Source organism: Lagopus leucura, unplaced genomic scaffold (assembly GCF_019238085.1).
Source record: "Lagopus leucura isolate 7727_CA_CO unplaced genomic scaffold, USGS_WTPT01 Super-Scaffold_100157, whole genome shotgun sequence".
Lineage (NCBI taxonomy): Eukaryota > Metazoa > Chordata > Aves > Galliformes > Phasianidae > Lagopus > Lagopus leucura.
This window is the reverse complement of record NW_024962334.1, coordinates 4,508,968-4,531,399: the sequence shown is the minus strand read 5'-3', so window position 1 is coordinate 4,531,399 and position 22,432 is coordinate 4,508,968. Positions and strand designations below refer to the sequence as shown.

At 40.1% G+C, this 22,432-nt stretch overlaps 1 protein-coding gene across 1 annotated transcript in view; it reads right to left on the bottom strand.

Annotated features, from left to right (window-relative positions):
- Positions 1-22,432, bottom strand: part of BMPER (BMP binding endothelial regulator) — a 146,061-nt gene that overhangs the window by 45,974 nt on the left and 77,655 nt on the right. The window contains 3 exon segments of the mRNA XM_042888263.1: positions 4,944-5,273; positions 15,626-15,671; positions 21,017-21,121. Of these exon segments, the coding sequence (XP_042744197.1) occupies positions 4,944-5,273; positions 15,626-15,671; positions 21,017-21,121 (481 nt within the window).

The following is a 22,432-nucleotide window of genomic DNA, read 5'->3' as shown; positions in this document are numbered from 1 at the left end:
TCCACGGACTATTTCATCATGCTTTCTTATTGTTATAGATATGCAATGATACTACTAATATATTCTATGATGTTGCTTGAAAGCAGCTTCAAATTCTTTCATCATCCCAGAACGCATAGGACCACTTTCTCCTCCAGAGGCATTTTTCACCAAACCAGCTGAGAAACTGTGCAAGAATACTTTGGTTAATGAGGCCAGCACAGTGGCAAGAAGGAAAGCTGCCTTTTCAAGCTGCTTCATACATTATCATTGCTGGACAAATTCAAATTCCAGCTGTTTTTGCTTCTGACAACGTTGAACAAAACAAAACACAGCTTGATTTGCAGACACCAGATTAATACTGCTGTGCTGGCATTTAGAAAACACTTGCCATTAATGTATAAACCAAGATTATTTCAGACTTGAGAATCATGTAAACTTTCTGAAAGTTTGAAGTATCCAGATCCAAGTCTTCAGACAGCTCTTTTCAGAAAACAGCGCCATTTTTAAGGTAGTTTTCAACTTGTTCCCCAAATGAGCTCCCTCAGAAGCTGCTGACTTTAGAGTCAGGTAAATGATTTAATCCTAATTTTCCTTTTATAATGTTTGTTTTTCTCAAGTTATGAATTACTGACTTTCAGTGAAATCACCTGTATTTATTACAAAAGGCTAACTCTAATATAATCTTGAATATTTGTGTGTCCTTGGTGAGACACTGGCATCTAGTCATGCATTGTCCTGTGAACTCTAGATATGCAGACATGAATAACATAAAATTCTGATTTTTAACCTCAGCATATAAAAATGCACACTTTTAAATCTAGAGGTCCCTGCTTTGATTATGGGATTTGATTCAAGAGAGTTACAGTTTAACTACCAGCAGTGGACATACTTTTTCTATTTAGATATAACGTAATTCTATTTGCTGTAATTGCTAAGATGCAAGCATTGCAAGTAAATTCATTATGCCAGGTTGTCTTTAGCTATACTAACAAGATTTCTAGCTTTCATGAACAGCCTAGAGGTTTCTGTCCATAGTGGAGCTTCTTCTATTTTGGGGTAATGAAGAAGGGTATTTAATCTAACATGTATGATAATTCTGTCAGTGCCTGGTTGCACGATGCAGTGTGTGCCTTTTTGTTTGTTCACATACAGAAAATTCAGTTGGTTTCTGTAAACCAACTAGAGCTGTGACAGACGGGATTATGCTATGGAGCAACATTTAAAATGGTCTCCTTGGCAGACAGAAATTGTTTGGAAGAGTTTCCTGGTGCCTATAACCCCCTCTCTTTCCCTCCCAATGGATGAGTTTCCCATTCGCTTGGACAAGAATCAGAATCCAAGTGGTGAGACTGGAAGCCAAAGGATGCAGCATCTGTCCCATCTGGAGATGTGCAGAAAAGGAACATTCTCAGAGTTACTTTTTAGTGTATTCCAATTTTCCTCTTTCTTTGAAGGACACTTAACCAACTTGTTACTTGATTTCTTAACTTGGCATACTATGTGCTCTACTGCATTTAAAAGAAATTCTTCTGGATTTATGCACATCACACACTGAGTTTCACATGCTGGGAACTCCCATCAATTGTTCTGCATGATTTTTCATGGTAAAGGCATCCTCAAGAACTGGCAGATCATTCTTCCCTAAAGATCTAGGGCCAACAGAAAATCTCAGCAAACCAGATATGTGAAAAAGATCTGCCCAGAAGAAAAACAACAACAAAAAACCCTCCTGCACTGGAGGGACATTGAAGGGACATTGAAGACACTGGAGGGACAGATGAATTAGCATCAACTCTGTGACCACCAGCTCTCTTGTCTTCTTAATACATTAATATGCACATTGTAGACAAGGACTCAACACCATGCCAGACTGTACTGGGAGTACCTGCAAGTTCAGGGTGCCAGAATTGCTGCTGTGGAACCCAGAGTTACAGCTGGTGAGGAATTCAGCAACAAAACAGGTTTTCACGGGAAAATGCCAATTCATCAGAAATGAAATGCATCAGGGAGGCATATCAGATTCAATGAACTTCCAACAGAACCCAGGCATGGCTCCAAGCTGGTTTCATGCCAGCTCGCCTGGTGGGCTGTCTGGAAGCCCGGACTCTCAGGATATGTAACTCCAGGGCAGTCCTGCCATGCAGATTGCCTTGTAGCCAGGGACCACAAGGCTTCCTGATGCATTGGACTCCCCTGTTTTATCCAGGACTCAGCTCCCAGCTCTGCAAAGGGAAAACCAAAAACCAAGGGAATGCTGACTGAGCTGTAAGCACCAGACTCTGCACTTCCCAGACCAATTTTATTTCAATTTTTCTTCTAGTTCAGTAGCTTTGCTTATTTTTCATTATCTCCTTCCTTTGCCTCTTTTCCCCCACTGTGTTGAGAAAACATAAATTTAAAAAAAAATCTATGCTCCAGAAAATTATCAGATTTTTTTCCCTTGGCATTTGGAATTCCTTGTGGAATAGAAATTTTGCCTTTTAAACAGCTCCACTCAGCACATTTCTTCTCCCTACAGCCTCTCTGCTGCTTATCCTCTCCCAGCAAAATGGAGTCATGTTGTTCTCTGCCTCTTTCCATGTCTTCTGTGCTGAGGGAAGGAGGACTTGGCCTAACGTGCTGCCTTCAGTAAGAGAAACCTAATCCTTTTCTGTTAAGGGGAGGAATTATTTAGACTATAATTTGCAGTGATTACACAGTGTTTGGTATGTTGTCATATGCCATGTTTGCACTCCCTCTGCCAACACATGGACAAGGATGTGTGCAGTCATTTATTAGGCTTGCACCAAAGACAAATGGAATAGCAGCGGGATTAGCTGTCATTCATCTTCAACTGAAAACCTTTCCGTGGGCTGTGGTTGGTTAATGAAATCCACATCGCCAGTATTCATAGTGTTCAGCTGGCTGCAAAGAGAAACCCTCAAGATGCTTTTAATTAGAAGTTGTGAATAATGGTCAACTTGTGTGCATTTTACAGACAGCCACAAAAATCTACACTGCCACTTTTAGGAATGAACCCAGAGCTGGGATCCACATTATACAGACTTACATTTCGAGGGGATATATGAACAGGTGTCTAAATTCTCAGTTCAACAGTGGGTGCTAGTGTACCCCTTGGAAAAAAAAAACTCTAGATAATGAGAATGACTATGCTTCATGCTTGGGACCATACCACTCCATAAGAAAGACTGGTTTCACTGTTTGCACATGGCATTTAATTGAATTAACAGTAAATAGTATTCTCACTGAAACAGTACTTCACTGTTTAAGTGAAATCTCCCAGGACTACAGCGCTACCTAACACATGCTAATGAGGAAATTCTTAGCTTCCACTCAGTATTTATCTATGCGAGCGTACTATAGCTCAAAATAGTTTATCAAAACAAATGTAAGTCCTCTGGTTTAGAATTTTGACAATAAATGTGTTCTTTAGGTCTCTAAGGACTTGAGAATCTGCTATCTTCCCTCCTTTTTCTACAACAAAAAAATGTGCCAGATTCTCGAGGTTTCTCATTTCCTTTTGCTTCTGAGGCTGTGAAGTTTGTTCCACTTGGAGAGGCTCTTACCCAAACACAAAGCAAGCACAGAACAATGGCATTAAACAGCAAATTAAGCCTTGGTTTTCAAACCAGGATGTCTATTTTAGTGGGTAGCCTCAGTGAAATGTTTCCATAATTTGACAACTTAAACCAAATCCAACCATTAGTAACTATGATTTTCCACGTATCTCCCACTTAAACTGCAAGGTATGTTGCTGCATATGTAGAAAAAAATGAATGTTAAAGGACTGATTACATCCCTGCTCTTAGCTGTAAGTATTAGAGAACCACAGAATCACAAAATATCCCAAGTTAGGAGAGTCACAAGGATCACTGAATCCAATTCCAGCAGCCTGGTGCTATGACCACTGGTCACGGTGAAAAACCTGTTCCTAACCTCCAGCCTGATCCTGCCCTGGCACAGCTCCATGCCTTTCTCTCAGCCCTGTCGCTGTCACACAGAGCAGAGCTCAGCGCTGCCCTCCGCTCCCTGTGAGGAGCTGCAGCCGCCATCGGGCCTCCCCTCAGCTCCTCTGCTCTGGGCTGAGCAAACACAGGGACCTCAGTCACCTGTCACACACTTTGCCCTCCAGACCCTTCCCAATCTTCATAGCCCTCCTTTGGATGTTCTTTAACAGTTTTATGTACTTCTTAGACGGCGGTGCCCAAACTACATGCAATGCTCAGGATGAGGCCACACAGCACAGAGGGACAAGCCCTTCTTTTGCCCAGCTGCCAGTGTGATGCACCACTGCTCAGCCCTGATGCCCCACTTCCGGGTATGGTTGGCCCTTTGAGCTGCCAGGCACACTGCTGACTCGGATTCAACTTGCTGTCATCCAGAACCCCCAGATCCCTCTCCATGGAGGGGCTCTCCTGCCTCTTGTCCCCAAATCTGTACTTCTGTCCTGGGCTGCCGCACCCCAGGAGCAGAATTTGGCTCTAACTCTTGTACAGTTTCATGCACTTGGAGACTGCCCAGCCCTCACACTATTCAAGATCTCTCAACAAGGCCTCTCTGCTCTTGAGCAATTCAACAGCTCCACTTAATTTAGTGTCATCCACAAAATTAAGCAGTAAAACTTCAAGTTCAGTACCCAAGTCTTCTTTAAATGATTACACTGAACAAACCACTCTAGTTACTGGAAGTGAAAATCCAATTGGAATCCAATTATCCATGCAGGTGGCTAATTGTCAACTGCAGAATGAAATATAGTCTAGGAAGTGTTCTGCAGAGGCTTCACTCACAGCTGCATTTCTGTCTGCTTGTAGGCTGAAAGAGTTTTGAAAGAATTGTCAAGTACTTGGGATACTCAGATCTCTAATTAATATATTTATTGCCATTGTTACGGTTTTATACCAATTTCTGTTCTTGTTGCATTTGAGAAGTTTTTCTAGAAGACACACACACAGTTGCCCTACCTGCTTTGGTTGTCACTTTCAGCAAATAACCATCCAAATCGATCTGAAACTGTGGTGTCTCGCAGGGTAGTGAGATACGGGTCCCATTCCACTTCACTGTGAGGTGCTGCTGGAGGCTGATGGTGCTTCTGCCCAACACAAGGTCCACTGACTTTGTCCAGGAGAAAGAACGGGTCCGACGGGCATCGTTTTTCACCAGCACCTGGAAGGGCGAGGCAGAGGAGGAGCAGTCTTTCGTCAAAACGTACTGACATGTTCCCTGAAAGTTAAATGTCCGTCCATCAAAAGTGTTGTAGTGAGGGTCTCCAAACACAGTGCAAACTCCAGGCTCTGCAGGTGAGTGAGAAACAAAAGTGCTATATCAGGATCAATCAAAGCTTGAAAAAAACAGTTGATAAGAACTTAACGGATGCTGCTCTCAAGTAATCTTGTTGCCCTACAGGGCAGATTTTTCTGAGGACCAATAGGGATACATTTATCTGAAAAGTATAAGCCTCACAGTTTTAGCAGAAATCTTTCCCAAAGCAAGTGAAAACCAAATGCCAATCAATCCTTAGGTCAACATGAGAAGATTAACCTGTAGATTGGAACCAAAGACAAATCTTCCAACCTCTGATTTAGTCCTTTAAGCATAATGTGCCACCTGGACAGCTGAGGTTGTTACAATGCCTTGGGAGACTGTTCAGTTTCATTGACAAAAAATGCAAGTCTCATTCACAGTATCAGAGCAGGCAGAGCCCAGGGTCTTGCAGAGCCCTTGTATCCCTGGACATGTGTGATGGGAACCTTCCAACTTCATTCCAGCTTTCCAAGCATGAGGTGTCTACTCTGACCCAATCACCCAGCTTCTTTCTTACTGACAGAGAGAAACAAACACAACTAGAAAGTCTCTCATCTCACTGGTTTTAGACATCTACTTTAATACGTCGGAAGATGCTCTCTGAAGGAGCCTGTATCGTTCTGCTATCTGCTCTGAGAGCTTAGCTGGAGGCATTCCTTTCAGTCAAATTCACCCAGAATGAACTTTCACCCTTAAGTTTTGTGTGGGAGCAAACCCTAATCCAATCACAGAAGTAGATTTCAAAATATCACCTGTGTATTTCTGAGGTTTAGTTTGAATGTCCCAGGTTAGGCAAGAGGGATTCTTCAAAGTTAAAAGCCATCAAGCCACTTAAGCAGGACCCAGCTCTGTCCATATTTTACATAGGCACGTGTATAAATATATAAAATAGGTATATTTATATTTTTTCTAAATCTTCTCTAGTAGCACTATTAAGTTGCTGAAGTATCACTGAGGAAATGCGATCAGCGTTTACTACACACATACTTTTTTAATACTACAAACTGTCACATGTTATTTATACAAAACTGACTCTTAGTGGTTATTGTTCTCACAACAAAAGCCAGCAGTACATGAATAGCATGACGCAATGACTATCTAAGGGCACAGTGTCTCTGCTAGTTATGTGCATTTTTACAATTAGAGGGAGATGTCTTATTGATGCTTGCAGTTCTATGCTGGTCAAGAGAAGTCACAGTTCTTAAAGGCAGAACTTGTCCACACTCGTGTCAACAATTCTGAGTTACCCTGCAGTTATCCAGCAATTGATTGAATCGCTTAGCAGTTGAGGAGAGCAGCAATTTGCATTTCAGCCTTTGGGTATAACAATAGGTCCTAACCACATCTCACTGCCGCTGTTCCTGGAAGAAGGAATCTCAGGACAGAGAAATGTACACTGCTGCTGCCAGCTGAATACTCATGGGCTTAGGCTGCTATTGAAAGATGATGCCTGTTTTAGGGGGACAGCTTGATACAGTAAGAAAATGTGACTCAGTAATCAGACAGCTGAGAACAGCATCAATCAAAAAACAAAACAAAACAAAAGCCAACAGCCTAGGGGAATGGAGAATGACAGAGAATGCTATTTCTTAGCTGAAAAAAATTATCGTACAGTGTCTTCTCTGAAAAGGCAGCTAAAACAAAAAGGGAAAATTCAAGCCTACAAAGAAAGAAGGAAGCACGTTATGGAGAAGAGACACAGAATTTCTATGATGGAGTGTAATGTAGTTCTGACTAAGCAATATACTTTTCTCAGTCAGCCTATTTAGCCTAGGCACAGTGCTGTGCTAAAGCAGCTGTGTTGTTTCTGATGTTTTCACTAGCTTCAGTTAAAGGCTCTGCAGGGATATGTATAGAAGATATGGATGAAGGGGGCCCCAGGAAACGTTATCTTTCCTTTTTCCAGCTGTAATGCAGAATCACCCATACCTACATTATTTCTGATACACATATACCCTGTTTTCATAGAGCAGGAGTAACATGAATCCCACCACTAGCTCCTGCAGCTCTTAATGACCCTTACTGCAAGGTCTTAAAAGCCTAACCCCACTCTTCCCCACTGCACAGTGCAATACCATCACAGAAGCAGTGCCTGGGTAACATTTGTAATGGACACCTAACTTGCCACATCCATTCTTTTTTTTCATTAAGTCTTCAGTTAAGCCATCCTTGGCATCATTAGTATGCCTCTTTACTATGTTTCATAACCAGGGACCAGAAGTTGTGATTTCTCAAGCACATTATGTTGACAAGTCCACTTGAATTCAAAATCACAGGATCACAGAATCACAGAGGTTAAAAGGAATCTCTGGAGATCACCTAGTCCAAATCTCCTGCTAAAGCAAATTCCAAAAAGTAGGTTGCACAGGAAAGCGCAATCCAAGGTAGGTTTTGAACATCTCCACAAGAGGAGACTCAACAACATTCTCTAGGCAGTTTGTTCTAGTGCTCTGTCACCCACAAAGTGAAGGTTTTCCTCATATTCATATGGAAGTTCCTCTGTTCCACTTTGTGCCTGTTGCCCCTTGTCCTGTCACTGACACCACTGAAAAGAGCCCAGCCTCACTTGTCTCCCTGCCTTTAGATACTTATAAGCATTGATAAGATCTCCCCTCGGCCTTCATTTCTCCAGGCTGAACAGTTCCAGCTCTCAGCAGATCCTCCAAATATGGCCCCACCATGCAGAGCAGAGAGGGAGGGTCACCAGCCTCAAACTGCTGGCCACGCTTTTTTTAATGCACCCCAGGATACCATTGGCTTTCTTGGCCACCAGGGCACACTGCTGGCTCATAGCCAACCTGTTGTCCACGAGGACACCTAGATCCTTCCCTTCAAAGCTTCTTTCCTGCAGGTCAGCCCCTAACCTGTACTGATGAATGCAGTTATTCCTCCCCTGGTGAAGGACTCCACACTTGGCCTCGTAGAACCCCTCTGCCCAACTTCTTCAGCCTGTTTCTCTTCAGCAGGTCTCTCTGAATGGCAGCACAGCCATCTGGTGCATCAGCCATTCCTCCCAGCTTCATAGCATCAGGAAAACTTGCTGAGGATGCACTCTATCCCTTCATCCAGGTCACTGATAATCACGTTTGATCAACAGCTATGGAAGTCAGGGCCCAAGGACTTGAAGCAGTGCCAGAAAACCAAGATGCCTGAGTGTGCTTTTAAGAAACATGCACTTTCGTGAATCTCCTCCCATTGCCAACAATAAGGATATCAGTAACTGCTTTCCAAAGTCCATAAAATGATTACGTGACAGTTATCCATGAGTATTTTTTGCAAACTTCAAATGAAGGGAACAATAGAGTTTTTAATCACCAGCGTGCTTTTCACCAACAGGAAAAAAATATCATGGTTTTATACAGAGAACGTCTGACTTTACTGCCACTAAATCATACAAATAAGTTTTCTGATATCCTTATGTATTCATGCAATTATACTGCATGATGAATATTAAGATTCATTTTATTACCTGCTCAGATTCTATTTCATTTTTCCAGGTTTTTTCTTTAAATATAATGAAAACTTTTCTAAAAACAAGGAAACTATCAACAGAAAATGAGCCCGAGCACCAGTGAAGATTTCAGCAATGAGAACTGTTTTTTGACTGCATTTTTAGATGCTAAGAATGTAGAGATGTTATACACGTTACTATCCCACATGTTGGGGGAGAGAGGGCAAGTTCTTCACCTATGGAAGTAGCTAAAAGGCAAAAACGAGAGAGGAACAAATGTAATTCAGAGATGTGCAAGTAAAATTGATAGTACCAATGGGATCCAAAGGAAATATTTATTTTTAATTTCTAATGTGTTATGCAGAGTAATGTTGTTTTATGTTATGTTACATCGTGGCACGTCATATGTCAACTTGATACAGTGCAGTTAAAATAAAAAAGAATGTATTTTGGATTGGATAGCTGTATGCCTGATCCAAACATCGCTTTTTTCTTTAATAACCAAGGAAGTGGGGGAAGGAAAATCTACCTAAAAACAGCCCGAATAATTGATTCTCTGATATCACTGTATAAAACATTCTTGAAAGGATTACAAAAATTCTGGGTGTCTTAAAAAATAAACCCACACCCTGCAAGAGTGTGTGAGATAACTCAGGCACTGAACATAAGAAGAACTGTCTGGCCTTGAAAGAAACCTAAACACAGGGTGCAACAAGAGGGCAAAAGGCAGGCAACATAAAAGCATCCCACCAATTTTTAGGTTTTGAGTTGTCCACCTTTTGAGAGAGTTTCAATCACATCATGTTTTACGATTTCTTCGTTTCTGTTCTTTTATTATTGTCTTTTGTTTTCTTCTGGAAATAAAAAAAGCCCTTTATGCATGGCTGGTTTTGAAATCTATTGGAAACACTTGTTCTCTAGTTTGTGTCATGTGTGAAATTCTTCTCTGTTGAGATGAGATGGAGCGGATGGAGAGTATCACTGCATTGCCAAATCTGTGCTCCCCAACACAGGAGTGTGACTTGAGCTACTGAAGCACAGAGTTGTGGATGCAGATCCTTTTCCCTACAATAACTTCTTACCAGCTTATTGCAGACACTCCTTGTCTCTCTCAGTTATCTAGGGCACAGTTAGAAAAGGCCAATAAAATAAGATGCTCCTCCTAAGACTCTGTTAGCCCCCAACTATTTCCAGCTTAGGGACTTTCTGAGCTAGACAGGGTTTGTCTTTATTTAGTAGCCTTTGATAGACTTCTTTTCCATGAATTTGTCCACTCTCTTTTTGACCCAGAACCATTTTTAGCATCCACAACATCCTTTGGCACAGTGCCTGAAAAACTACCATCTCTTGCTTGTGTTAAACCTTGCATTTCTCAACTTCAGTATCTTCTGCCCATTTACACATGCACATTTATATGAAGGCAAATATATCCACGTTCCTTTCCCGGAAAGACATAGATTTTTAAAAGCACCACAGAGCTATGCACAAAGAGCTGTGATTTCCCAAGCACCTGACGCAGTTAAGGCACTCAACTCTGATTAAATGCTATTAGAAGCTGGCTGCAAACACCTGTAAATGCCTTTTGGAAATCCCACATTTCGGTGCCCAAATCAATTTTCAAAACTCCTGGCTTTCGTATAAACTTCTGGAACAAGACAGTTTTCACATTTGTTTTTTCTTTTTTTTAAAACAGCAAAATGCTCTTACATTTGATGGTCTGTGTAACTCACACAGTTTGCCTAGTCCCAACCTAAGGATCTATAGCTTTCTTGCAAACTCGTAATAATAGCATTTAGGTGCTAAAGTGAATATTGTGGAACTCTTGGCCAGCTCTCCTTGCATGTTACAAATCATGCACCCAATTCAAATGAAATACTGACTTTCATTAGGAAAGGTAACTAACTGGGAAGGTAATTGTAGGCAAGCAGCACAGGGTTTGAAAACACATTTATCTGTACAGAAAAAAAAAAAAAACACAAAAAAAGAAGCTGAAAAAGAAACAGCAGGGAAAAGAACATTTTAGCATTCCTCGAGGTTTAACATACTGTTTAAGGAGGAAAGAAAGTTAATGAAATCACAACCGGTTTTGGGCAATTTAAAACAAATTTAACAAAGAGATGCTCAAGTTCAAGCAAATAGTACGCTGAGTAAAGTTAAGAATCACCTACAGAAACAACAGGTTGCCAAAAAGTACCTACGTGCCTTCAGGCTAATGCCCCTACCCCCAAGGTGGTATATGGCCTTTATGAAAAAGCTGAATTATATATAGACTGTTTAGTTGAGGCCAGACAGACAGTCAGCACACACATCCTGACCGGCCAAAGAGCATGAGCATATTGGCTGGCCAATTAGCACATTTTTAGCTCCAGAACAGCCACAGGATATATTGTCTCTAGCTCGGTTTATTATTTGTTAGGGTATAAAGGAAATGGGACACAAATCCATAGGAAACCGGGCTGTTAGCTCTGGTGCTCATGGAATAGCATGTTTTATTTTTTCAGGACATCAGAGCAGTCAATTGAAGTCCAAGATGTCCAGATGTCTGGTCACACTCTTCTGGGCTTGTAGCTAGTTAAGAGTGGCCAAGAAAAATACACTTTAAATTATAACTAAAATTGTTTTGGACATCTTCTGAGTGCGGAGAAGGAGGAAAAAATAGAAGTTTACCAGCGTAAGAGTGTTCTGGTTGCACATCTATAATTCAAAAAAGATCCCAGCTTTTTAAAAATGAAATGAAACTTTGAATGCAATTAGTCCATATGCTGAATTAAGCCCTAAATCAAACAGAACACATTATTAACTTCTGAAAGTTAGCTGCAGAACACACATAATAGAATTTCATTAGCTTTTCTTTAAAAAATGCATAGCCTTAGAGTACTTTCCTCATAACTGTTGCATAGTGCAGCTTGATATAATACACATTACAAGGTGTGGTGTCAAAAAACTCCACAGGAGTCTTTATGGCCTATTTCATAAATAAAATATCTATTCCAATTTGTTCAAATACATATTTATACAGTAGGCCATCACAGCTGAAATGACTGAGGAGCTAAGTCATGTACAGCATTCCAGTATGAATAAGCAATTGAAGTTTTTTCTGTTGATGTATTTCTCTATGGCAAGGAAATAACAGGAAACAGGAACATCAGACTTGTTTGTGATCCTTTAGTCCTGATTGCTGCTGTCATAGGTACCTACAAAGCATAACACTATCTTTTTTCTTTTTTTCTTTTATCTTTTGCTGTTGTTTTGAAGAGTCATCCATTTTTTAATATTTCTATAAATACAAATATAAAGGATCTGCATACAGGAGCAGGTGAAAGTACCAACCTTTTAGTCCTAAGGCTGGTTGGCTGGATCCAAATGCCTTAAGTTTGGCTCAGTGCTATATGTCAATTTACAAAGATGCTGAATGATTGGTGAACAAAAGTTTTTGCCTCCCCCCCCCCCGAAAAAAAGAAGGTCTTTACTACAAAATTAATCATACATCCTACTAAACCTAGATGACTGTGGTACTCTTTGAAAAAATCCTTGTCCACAAGACCTAACAATGACTTAGGTATGACTGTGTTAGAGATATTGATAATGATTAAAATATATCTGCACAGTCACAGCAGGAAGCATTACTGCATGCTGTAATTTCAGCAAAGGCTATCAATTCTTCTATGTCAAGAACAAAGATTTAGCCTCCACTGCAAATTCCCAGCTTGCTCTGAGAGCAGTCTGTTAATATTATTTGAATTAAGGCTTAGTGTTTTCTTTTTTTAATATGAAAATGACCTTGCTCTAACACAGGATTACTAATTTATGGAATTGACGTCAGTGGTGATTTTTCTAAATCAAGTCCAAAAGAGTACATTTCATTACATTTTTACAGCAGAATAAACTAAACTGTTGAATTTTCCACTGGTATGACCACTGTGTTTAATTAGTGATAACTGTACACCAGCCATGGAGCTTGAAGAGCAACATGCCAAAACCAACCACAGTTAACTTCAGCAACAGTAGACAAAAGGGACTCCCTAGTCCGTTAGGAGACAAGGTACTTTTTCTCTCTGCAACAAACTGCTTTGAAAAATAACCCTTTGATTTTTTTCTTATTATTATTATTATTTTTTTTACAGTTTAAAATGTCTCCTTTAACAACGTTTCTGTTTTTGACCCACTTCGTAGAAATTGGCTGCATTTAAACTGTACTCAGAGCTCTCCTGTGTACAGTATGTTCTCGTACCTCCTATGTTGTTTTTACTTTGGAAAATTAATATCTTCTGGACCAACAAATATGTCTGGTGTGTTAACATGTGGAGAGAGGATCAGTACGAGTGGGTGGGTGAGGGAAAGGGCTTTGCATCTGCATCTTATCAGGAATAGGTTGAATTGGCAAAGTTTCTAACAACTGGACTGCGATTGTGATCGTCACTGAAACACTTACGATTTTACCTGTCAAAATGCTATGATGAGATTTACAGCACTTCTAGCGCAAAGATGGAATTAATTCCTAGCAAATGGCTGCTGTTAGAATGCTAATGGCTACTGGTGCTGTATGAGAGCAGGTATTTAAAGTCTTTGATTACATTAACTAATTTAATTATTAGTTAATTACATTAACTAATAAAAGCTTGGAATTACTTTTAATCATAAAGCCTTAGAATCAGATCAGCATTCATCCTCCTCCAAATGCTAAATGTGCTAAGTGAGACACCTCTCCAAAAAATAATCCATTTCACGTGCAACAGAGGAACATACCACTACAGGACAGTCAGTTTGCCTCCCAGTCATACACAGAGCCAGTGCAATGTAGACCCATAAGGAGAGGCTAAGAGAACAGGGTTGTTTAGCCTGAAAGCTTTGGGAGAACCAAGAGCAATCTGATGGTACCTGCACATAGATTACTGAGAAGATGGAGCCAAGCTCTTAATGGAGCTGCACAGCAGAAGGACAAGAAGCAGCAGGAATAATTTGGAATAAGGGAGATTCCAGCTTGACATAAAGAATAAAATTTTACCATGAGATGAAGCAAACTTTGAAGAAGGCTACCCAGAAAGGTTGTGGTGTCTCCATTCCTGGTAGTTCAAAACCCCTGGCTGAATATTACAGTCTCAGTCTGGTGCTGAAGGAGGAGGCTGGCTGCAGACCTTCAACTGTCAAAAACTCACAAAATAACTGGACTTGTCAATTTCTTTGTACTAGAGACTTTCCAGATTTCAGGAAGATTTACTGCTTCCTCACACAGTGGACCAATGCATTTGAATTGGGGGAGATGCTCTAATGGCTGCTGAATCAGAGTCCATGGTATTCCCGTGGTATCCCTAGAGTTCTCTCTGCACACTTTTTAGTGGGAAAAAAAAAAAATAATGACTGCTTTTTAAGTAAGATCAAGCATCTGCCACTTCATTCATAACAGGAATGTAAATGTAACATAGTCTGCTGGCTGCTGATACTCTCCCCTTAATTTCATGTTTTAAAGTCATGACCGTTCTCTTATATCATCAAGAAGTTCTGAGCCTAAGGTCATCTGGCTCCTATATGAGGTATTTTTACTTTAAACAAATATATTTTTTGCTTGCTTCCCCCATGAAACAGCTGTCACAAGTTATCACTGTCCAACAGGATTTCTGCTAGAAGGAAATGCCTTCTTCATAACCACTTACAACAGAGGACCTTCAGCACTTTGAGGGAATGGATGGCCCCACTATTTACCTCCCTCTAACAGTAAACTGCTCATATTACAAAAGAGCACATCAGAAAGGCTAAATGAGACTGAACTGTAAGAGCAGACAAGACAGCGCTCAATAAATTCATGACACTAATAATATGTCACGTTCAAGCAGAACGATAGGGAAATGTCTTCACCCTTGAAACTGAGCATACATAAATTCAGCTGCTAGTCAGTTCAATTTTTCATTTCTCCTTCTTCTTGGTATTCTTTATTTCAAGCCCGTTTGAGTTCGACATTTGTATTTCACTTCATTTTGATACTGAAGAATCCAAAACTAGATTTATTACAAGTTACATATTCAGAACAGTGTGGAAAAAAGTAGTAAGTTTACAGAATTTGTCTGCTTTATGTTCTATCCAGAAATGAGTAGATCAGTAAAAACAATTTGACTTTAGACAAAAGAATAGGAAACATTGTTTAAAAATAAACCTGTTCCTAAATCATAGAGCCCCACTTTAACATTCAGTTCCTGTTTAGTAAAATACTTAAATACATCCTGAAAGAAATATATGATTGTATCCTGATAACTTCAGTGAAGACAGGTCTCCATGTCGATTTAAATAGGATAATCTTAAGGGTAAATATTTGTGCAAGTAGGATTTGCTAGCTAGGAAAGATTGCAAGGGATATGGGAAGATAGTCATTCCTGAAGTGAAGAGTAAAAGAATAAAAAAAGGTGATGGTTGAGATAAACATCACACAGATTCCTACAACACTAGGAACAGCTTCCTACTGCACTTTCCATTGCAGTTATGCAAAACTATTGAATTATATGTGCACTTTGATTGCTTCCCCTCTCTTGCAGAGTGGGGTTGTTTATTTACAGATATAAAAGTCACCCAGTCCTAAAAAGTACAACTCTGTAAACATTGCTTATTTAATTACACACAAATTTCACAGGCCAAGTATGTCCTTCAAAGAGCAACGCCTCAGATTTAGCACAAATAGTGACACTTGGGGGAAAAAAAAAAAAGAAAAAGAAATAGATTCCTTTTTTCGGGCATTTTATTTAAAATTCATAGATTTATAGGAAACAAACTGTAGCCAGAAAGAGTCACCTGCCCTTTAAAAAGAAGATCTATAAAAAGAAGGCAGAAAGCAAACATTTCCACTATATTTATTTTCTTTCAAATAATAGAAAAGAATTTTAAAAATGTGAAGAACGAACTTACTTTCAGTGCAAATAGGACAGCATCCTTTTCTGTTCAGGATTTTACCCTAATTGGGAGAAAGACAGGCTGATTTAATGAAAGAGTTTTTGGAGCAATGACTGTGTTATTTTGTAAGGCTGGATAAGCTTTTGAAAATAGTTTAAGTTGTGTTTGAACTCAATGCCCTGGTTACAGCTTCAAATATCAGGTGCTAAAAACAGACAGAACTATTCAAAAAGCTTCCTGGCAGTCTTATTAGAAATGTAATACTAAAAGACTTCTCTGTTAGCAGTTTTCTCTTTAGAGAGTGTGAGAGAACTTTGGGCTCACGTATTCACAGATATCTAAAAGCAGACTAATTGTTTACTTACCAAGATCACCACCTTTTCCCACCTTCCAAAACACATATATTTCCTAATGTACCTATGGACACTTATGCAATCTGCAGCCCTCCACACCCCAACACTCTCCCATGCCCTCAGATCATTCGTTTTTCTACAGAAATGAAGGAAGGAAGGAGGAACGACTAGATACCAGTTTGGCCAGATTTCTTTCACGGCTAAATCCCACGGTACCTCTTACCAGATTGTATTACCAATCTCAGACCAAATTGCCTGAGGAAGTAAATGGGCATACATCCAAAGACACGCAACATCTAAAAATAAAAAATCTGGTCTAATCACAGGATCATGGATGAAAGTCTGAAGTATTTACTCACCTCTTTGCCCATGACAGTTTTATTTATAGTTGTGTCTTACACAAGGTTGGCTAGAAGTAGGAATCGCGCTTCTTTGTACATAAATTCATTCTCTTTTTCACTTATCCTCAAATTAAAAGATGCTCTCTCTGATTTTACTTAAATTCCCAAAAGCTTACCATCAAGTCAGAGGATAGGCCTGGAAAATTTCAGACTGAATGATATGTTTTTCCAAGCAGAACCTGGCAGGGGTTGTAACAGAACTAATGGTGATATTGGAGCTCACCCACATTCTTGTAAGGGGAAGGAAGAGGCATATGGAGTTGTGCTGTTCCCCGGCACCAACACTTCAGTCCAATAGTAGAACTGTAGTTGAACATAGAAAGTCCCCCTTGTGTGACCAGTGGTCTTGTTCTCCACCAAGCAGGCAAGCAAGGAGCGGCCAGTAAGAGGGAACAAATGGAGCTGCAATATCGTTTGCTCCAAACACTCTCAGCAGTAGAGAAACGCTCACAAGGACAGGGTGGCAGGTCCATGTGGAGACAGATGCAAGCCGTATTGCTACCTAGATTGCTTTCTGCCAAAAACGCTGCCAAGGTTTGACATTGTGCACGGGGAGAAATGAGCTCAACCAGGAGATGAGAGCTCATCGTCATCATCAGGGAATAAAAGTTCAGCGTAAGCTTGTTCTTGAATGTGCAACTGCGCATGGAAAGAATGGATTTTAGGCATGTTCTGGAGTTGAGAAATGAAATGGATTTGAGTTTCACTGGTGTGTGGGCAATGCTTAGACATTTGTGTGGCCACCAGGTCCCAGAACAAAGAAAACTACTGAGGACCAGGCTGCAATGAGAAGACCTATCAAGCACCTGCTAGTACAAAACCCTTTTAAGAAAGAACCAGTGAAACTGCACAGAAGTACAGAGCTGGGCAGCTTTTATTTGTACAAAAGGAAGACATGCAGCTGAACACCACACGCTGCACACCGTAGCCTTACCTCTGTTTCAATAAAAGAGTTGAAATCATCAGCCAAGCTGGAAGTGGCAAAAATTCAAGTGAAATTGGAATCTCCAAGGCAGCCTGCTGAGGCTGGTTACTTGAGCCACCATGTTGGCCTGAGATCGTGTTTTTGTCTTGTAGAATAAGGAAACCCATTATTGCTAACATGTGCTGCAAGAGTTCGTTAGCATTGAGGGTTCCCTTAGGAGTGGGCTAAGTGATGTGATCCCATTTTTCCCTATGAATATTTATAAGCAGACCACATTTGAGTCTATTTGTTTTCTGGGATTTTTCTTCTTTTTTATGAGGTTTTCAATTTTATGTCTGAGGTTTTGGATTTTTTTCTAAGTCAGGACTAATTGAGGGGGCTGTTTGGTTGTGCAATAGCAACAGCTGTTGTTTTTTTGTGCCTCATTTGGCACCAGAGTAAAAACAGCAACTTTTTGTTTGTAATAATAACAGATGTGTATAACATTAAATGCTGTCTGTGTTAAAGATGGGAGAACATGTTCTGAATAAATTTTCAACTCTCTTCAAGTTCATGGGTTCAAAATTTACCCTCAAAATCAAACTCTGAAAATATCTTCACATGCCATGAATTTAATTCTATTAACTTTTGAGCTCTGGACATCAGGAAAGGTTGTGTGCTGTAAAATTCAACAGCCTCTCCTCCATGAGTACAAAAAGACCTCCATGACCAGTGACCATTTCCACAAGCAGGCATTATTAGTGGGGAATGCAAAGGCATAAGGAAAAGAGGCAAAGAGGAAATAGATAATCATGGATAATAGCAGGAAGATGGCAAAAGGAAAGCAGGAGGCTGGAGCAGGGCTAAGGCAAGTGAATAACAAATTAGGTAAGAAAAGGTCTAATGGATGTCTGAAATTCAGTCTTGCCAAGTGTTGAGATTACTCCATTTCTGCATGGCGTTTAAGCACGTGTTTAAGAAGACATGGAAAACCTTCAGTAAGACTGGACACATGCTTAACAGTGTTGAATGGGGTCTAGCATGCACCACACCTTGCAGGCTGATGCTCGAGGTAACTGAGAGGAAATATCAACATAAAACCGACTGCCAGAAAGCCAGAAACAGGAACCACAACTTAACAGGGCTCACTAGAAGCCCAAGGAGGACTGATTTTACTATAGCTATGACAGGAGCAATTGAATTTGCAAGATATATACTGCCCCTGCTGCAGATAAAAGAAGCTAAGAAAAAAGCTTCCTATAATTACTGATACAGAATTAAACATTTCAAAAAGAGAAAAATAAAAGGAATGAAAAAACGTGCCTAGCTCTATGAAGAAAAGAAATGGCAGTAACAATCTCTTAAAATATGGCAGCCTGCCACCAATAGAATGAATAATACAAATGATGGCACAGTACTAGAAACTCCTGCTCAAACGTCACTTTGAATCTTATCCTTTCAAGAAATAACTGACTAAAATCTGTGTTGATAAATTAAATAATGATCCATCACAAAAACAACGGAATAAAGAAACAAAAAACATTTAAGTCAAGAAACAATGTCGTAAGCTGCTTTGTGAATCCTCAATCCTTTTACACTCAGTTGTGTGTATCCTAATGCAATATTAATGAGATAACTGGATGTAGACTGACACCCTAAGGGGCAAGCAAACAGCATTTTACTTCACAGCAGCCTTCTTCAACAGCCAATAGAGGCTGTTATACCAGAAATATTGGTATGAGAGAACAAAAAAAATGGAGTTCATACTTCTACAATTTTCAGAGACAGCAACATAACCCTATTCATGATATCCATGCTTTCAGTATCAGAATCACTAAAATATCTTTATCTTGAATAATATGGTGTGTTTAATTAATGTTTATAGATTTCTGACAGTATATCTCATCAAAGAGCGTAGCACAGATGAAAAGTGAAAGATTTACATCCATTAGCATACATTATTTGCCTTAAAATTACTTGAGGTGGTATCCATTTGGAATAGGAAAATAAATCTCTCTGGAGTTTACATTCCTTCTCTTGCTTGTCTTTCCAATTTAGATCGAAAGAGCAGAAATATAGCTTGTATCTGTGGAGGAGGGTGGTTTCACATGCAGCTTGGTGTGGGTTCCATTTTAAGAACGGAAACAGGGTGACTGGTTAGCTGCTAGAGGGAAGGGCTCTTCAGGATAACATAATCTGATCTTTTAGCCCTGAGGAGCTGAGCCTTGCCTGAAGAATCAGCTCAGAGGTTTAGTGCAGTTAAGGGGTTTGCATTAACCTTGGAACAGTTCCTGTATCAGCTGGTTGGTACACCAGTCAGTTTGTACATCAGTCAGTTATGGTCCCACAGGACTGCAGATGATGAATTTTTACCCAGTACTGTTTTCACTAACTTGTCCATGAACAGTGAATTCATTCACAGAAGCCACTTTAGTTGATTATCTCAATGCCATAATTCATATAGGGTAGTGCTGAAGTGTTTTATTTCACTTAAGAATTATATTATGTCAAACTAGTTATTTGATCTCAGAAACATCTTGAATGTTTGAAATGCATCTTGCATGGGGAAAATATAAATGAGATGTAGTATGTGCCAGGGTCAACAACAAAGAATTTGAGGAGACCGGAAGGGTTCAAGCTCTCACCTCCTGCTTATGCTGTGAAAAGCAAGGAAGCCTGATCACCACGGGCCTCATCTGGCTCCCAGAAGAGCTCCTTTTTTTTTCCTATTTCCTGTGTGCAGTATCTCATATGAACCTATTAACAAAACTACCCTGTGCAGCGAGCACCAGAGTGACAGGAAAAGACTGTCTGCTCTTCTGAGGATGCGGTCATCACTCCTGCAGACCACTGGCACAGCAGAAACAGGAGCACTGTGGTACAGGCATTTTATTCTACCACAGCTTCTGGCTGTCAAAAGTTCACACATATAAAGTTTTACAAACTAAAGTTTGTCATTTAAAATTTTATACCTAGGTGTCTGTGACTCATATTTTCCCAACTGGCTTCCAGGACAGAGAGGGAAACACTGAGAAGGTATAATGCTAACCACTTGGCTCTCACTTCTGCAGCTCTGTTCAAAGATCTGACCTTACATGAGGTGCTATTTAGAGCTCCCTCTTCTGAAAGCTTGGGCCATTAAAACAAAGTAATTTGTCAGTGACAGAAATCCAAGAAACAAAAGCTGATTTTACCTCAAGGTTTCATACGCTAACTTTTGAGGCAGTTAAGTAAGGCACAATTGCACCACACTCTGGGTTCACTTCAGACATTCAAATAATTTTTTTTCAGGCTGAAACTTCAGACAAAGTGGCATAGTTTGATTGAAAAATTTTTATTTCATTTAATTTGCCTGTCTAACCAAGTTTCAAGCCTCATATGCACTAAGAAAAGGAAGTACAAGCTTTTGGTGCTTAACATCTGCAAGCTAAATGTATGCTTACATAGTCATCTCACCACTCTACAAAGCTACATATTATAAATGAAAGAGATGTTGTATTCCAGGTACTTGAGACAAAGTAAGGAGGAGAAAAGGAACACAGTCTGCAGAGCAAAGACAGAGGCGAGAAGCTCTTACTCAGAGTAGCAATAGCACACTTGGAAAGCACCAGCCTAAATTGATATGCCAAAAAATCTCTACTTTCCAATCTATGTGCCCCAATGCTATGCATACACTTCCAAGAAGCACTGACAAACATAATGGTGGTGAAAAGCAGAGAAGAAAGCCACGCTCTTTTAAAAAACTCACTTGAGGACAGCTGCTGACTGGAATGCACTGCTTCTTGCGACACACTGTCTTGCCTTTCACACAAGCACAGATGGTGCAGTTCACAGAGGACCACATCTCTCCATCCTGCAAGAGGGAACATGATCTACTATCAGTTGGGGTGGCAACAGGAAGATATTTCAGCAATGTATCGTTGCACAAGAAGGGATAACTTTCCCTGTTGGCATTATGTCATTGTTTTGTCTATATTATTTTAAGGTCCACATCCAGTTGTATTAAAGACAAAGATCAAATTCAGAGGGGTGTTCTTTCCTTCAGCCCTCCAGGTCCAGCATTTATTTTTCCAAACCTAACCAAATCACACTGGCTCTTTCCATCAGTGTCCTGATCATCTGCATTGTTTTCTCTTCAGTATGAATCTAAGATATGATCACACCTCCCACAGATTTTCATTTAAGCTGACATAATTAGAAAAAACCTGATTCATTTGGTTGAGTGATGTCTTTAAGTTGTTGCACGTGAAAGTATTTGATTAAGATGTCAGCATATAGTGAATTTATTCCCAGATGCAGCAGTTTGGCTTAAGGCAGGAATGGTTGAATAATGAATTCTAATTTAGATTACTTACAGCACTTTCATAGAGACTTGATCTGCTAAACATCTGAAAATGTTTAGAAGAGATACAGGACTGAACTCCTCAAATGCATAGCAGGTAAGAGTCTACAGCTCTTGAAGTATTAGGTGCAGAGCAAAATATGGTCTTATCCTCACTTACTTGGGAAAGACTGTCTGTGGAACTGCCCTGGCTCATTTCTCCATAGTGCTTCATTTGCCAAGTGTGGTTCCTAAAACATTCTGTCTCACCCACTTACAGTCTTGTGCTAGGCTGCTTAGAGCCAAAATGTGCATGTTTTCTGTTTGCTGGACTTCTGTGAAGAAAGGGTGAGGATAGACCTGACAGGAATAGAGAACAGGCAGTCCAACCAAACAGCTGTGAACAATTATGTGCCCACCTCAACATGACATCCTGACCAGAGAGAAAAATAGACGATATCCAAAGTGCCAAGGAGTCCAACTTACTCAGTGCAACACGCATAGCTAAAGGCTGTCTCTCCACTGTCCTGTATGTCCCCGCCATGTTAAGATCGCCTCATGTTTCTGAGGCAGCATGCATTCTGGTGCACTTCTATTGACCACTCTCCAAGCATCTGCTACGGTATCAGAATATTTCACAACTAACTGAACACAGCTACCGTGATTTTTGTTTCACAGCCATTTTTGCACAGGAGGGAAAGTTCTGACTGCCCAGTCTCCCAGTGAACCTGTGCCCGTTCTACTAGTGTGAGGCCATTAACTTCAACTGAGCTACACCAGCTCTATCTTTTCTTATACAGGGCAAGAAATAGATGCACTGCCTCTATTTTTTTCTTATTCAAT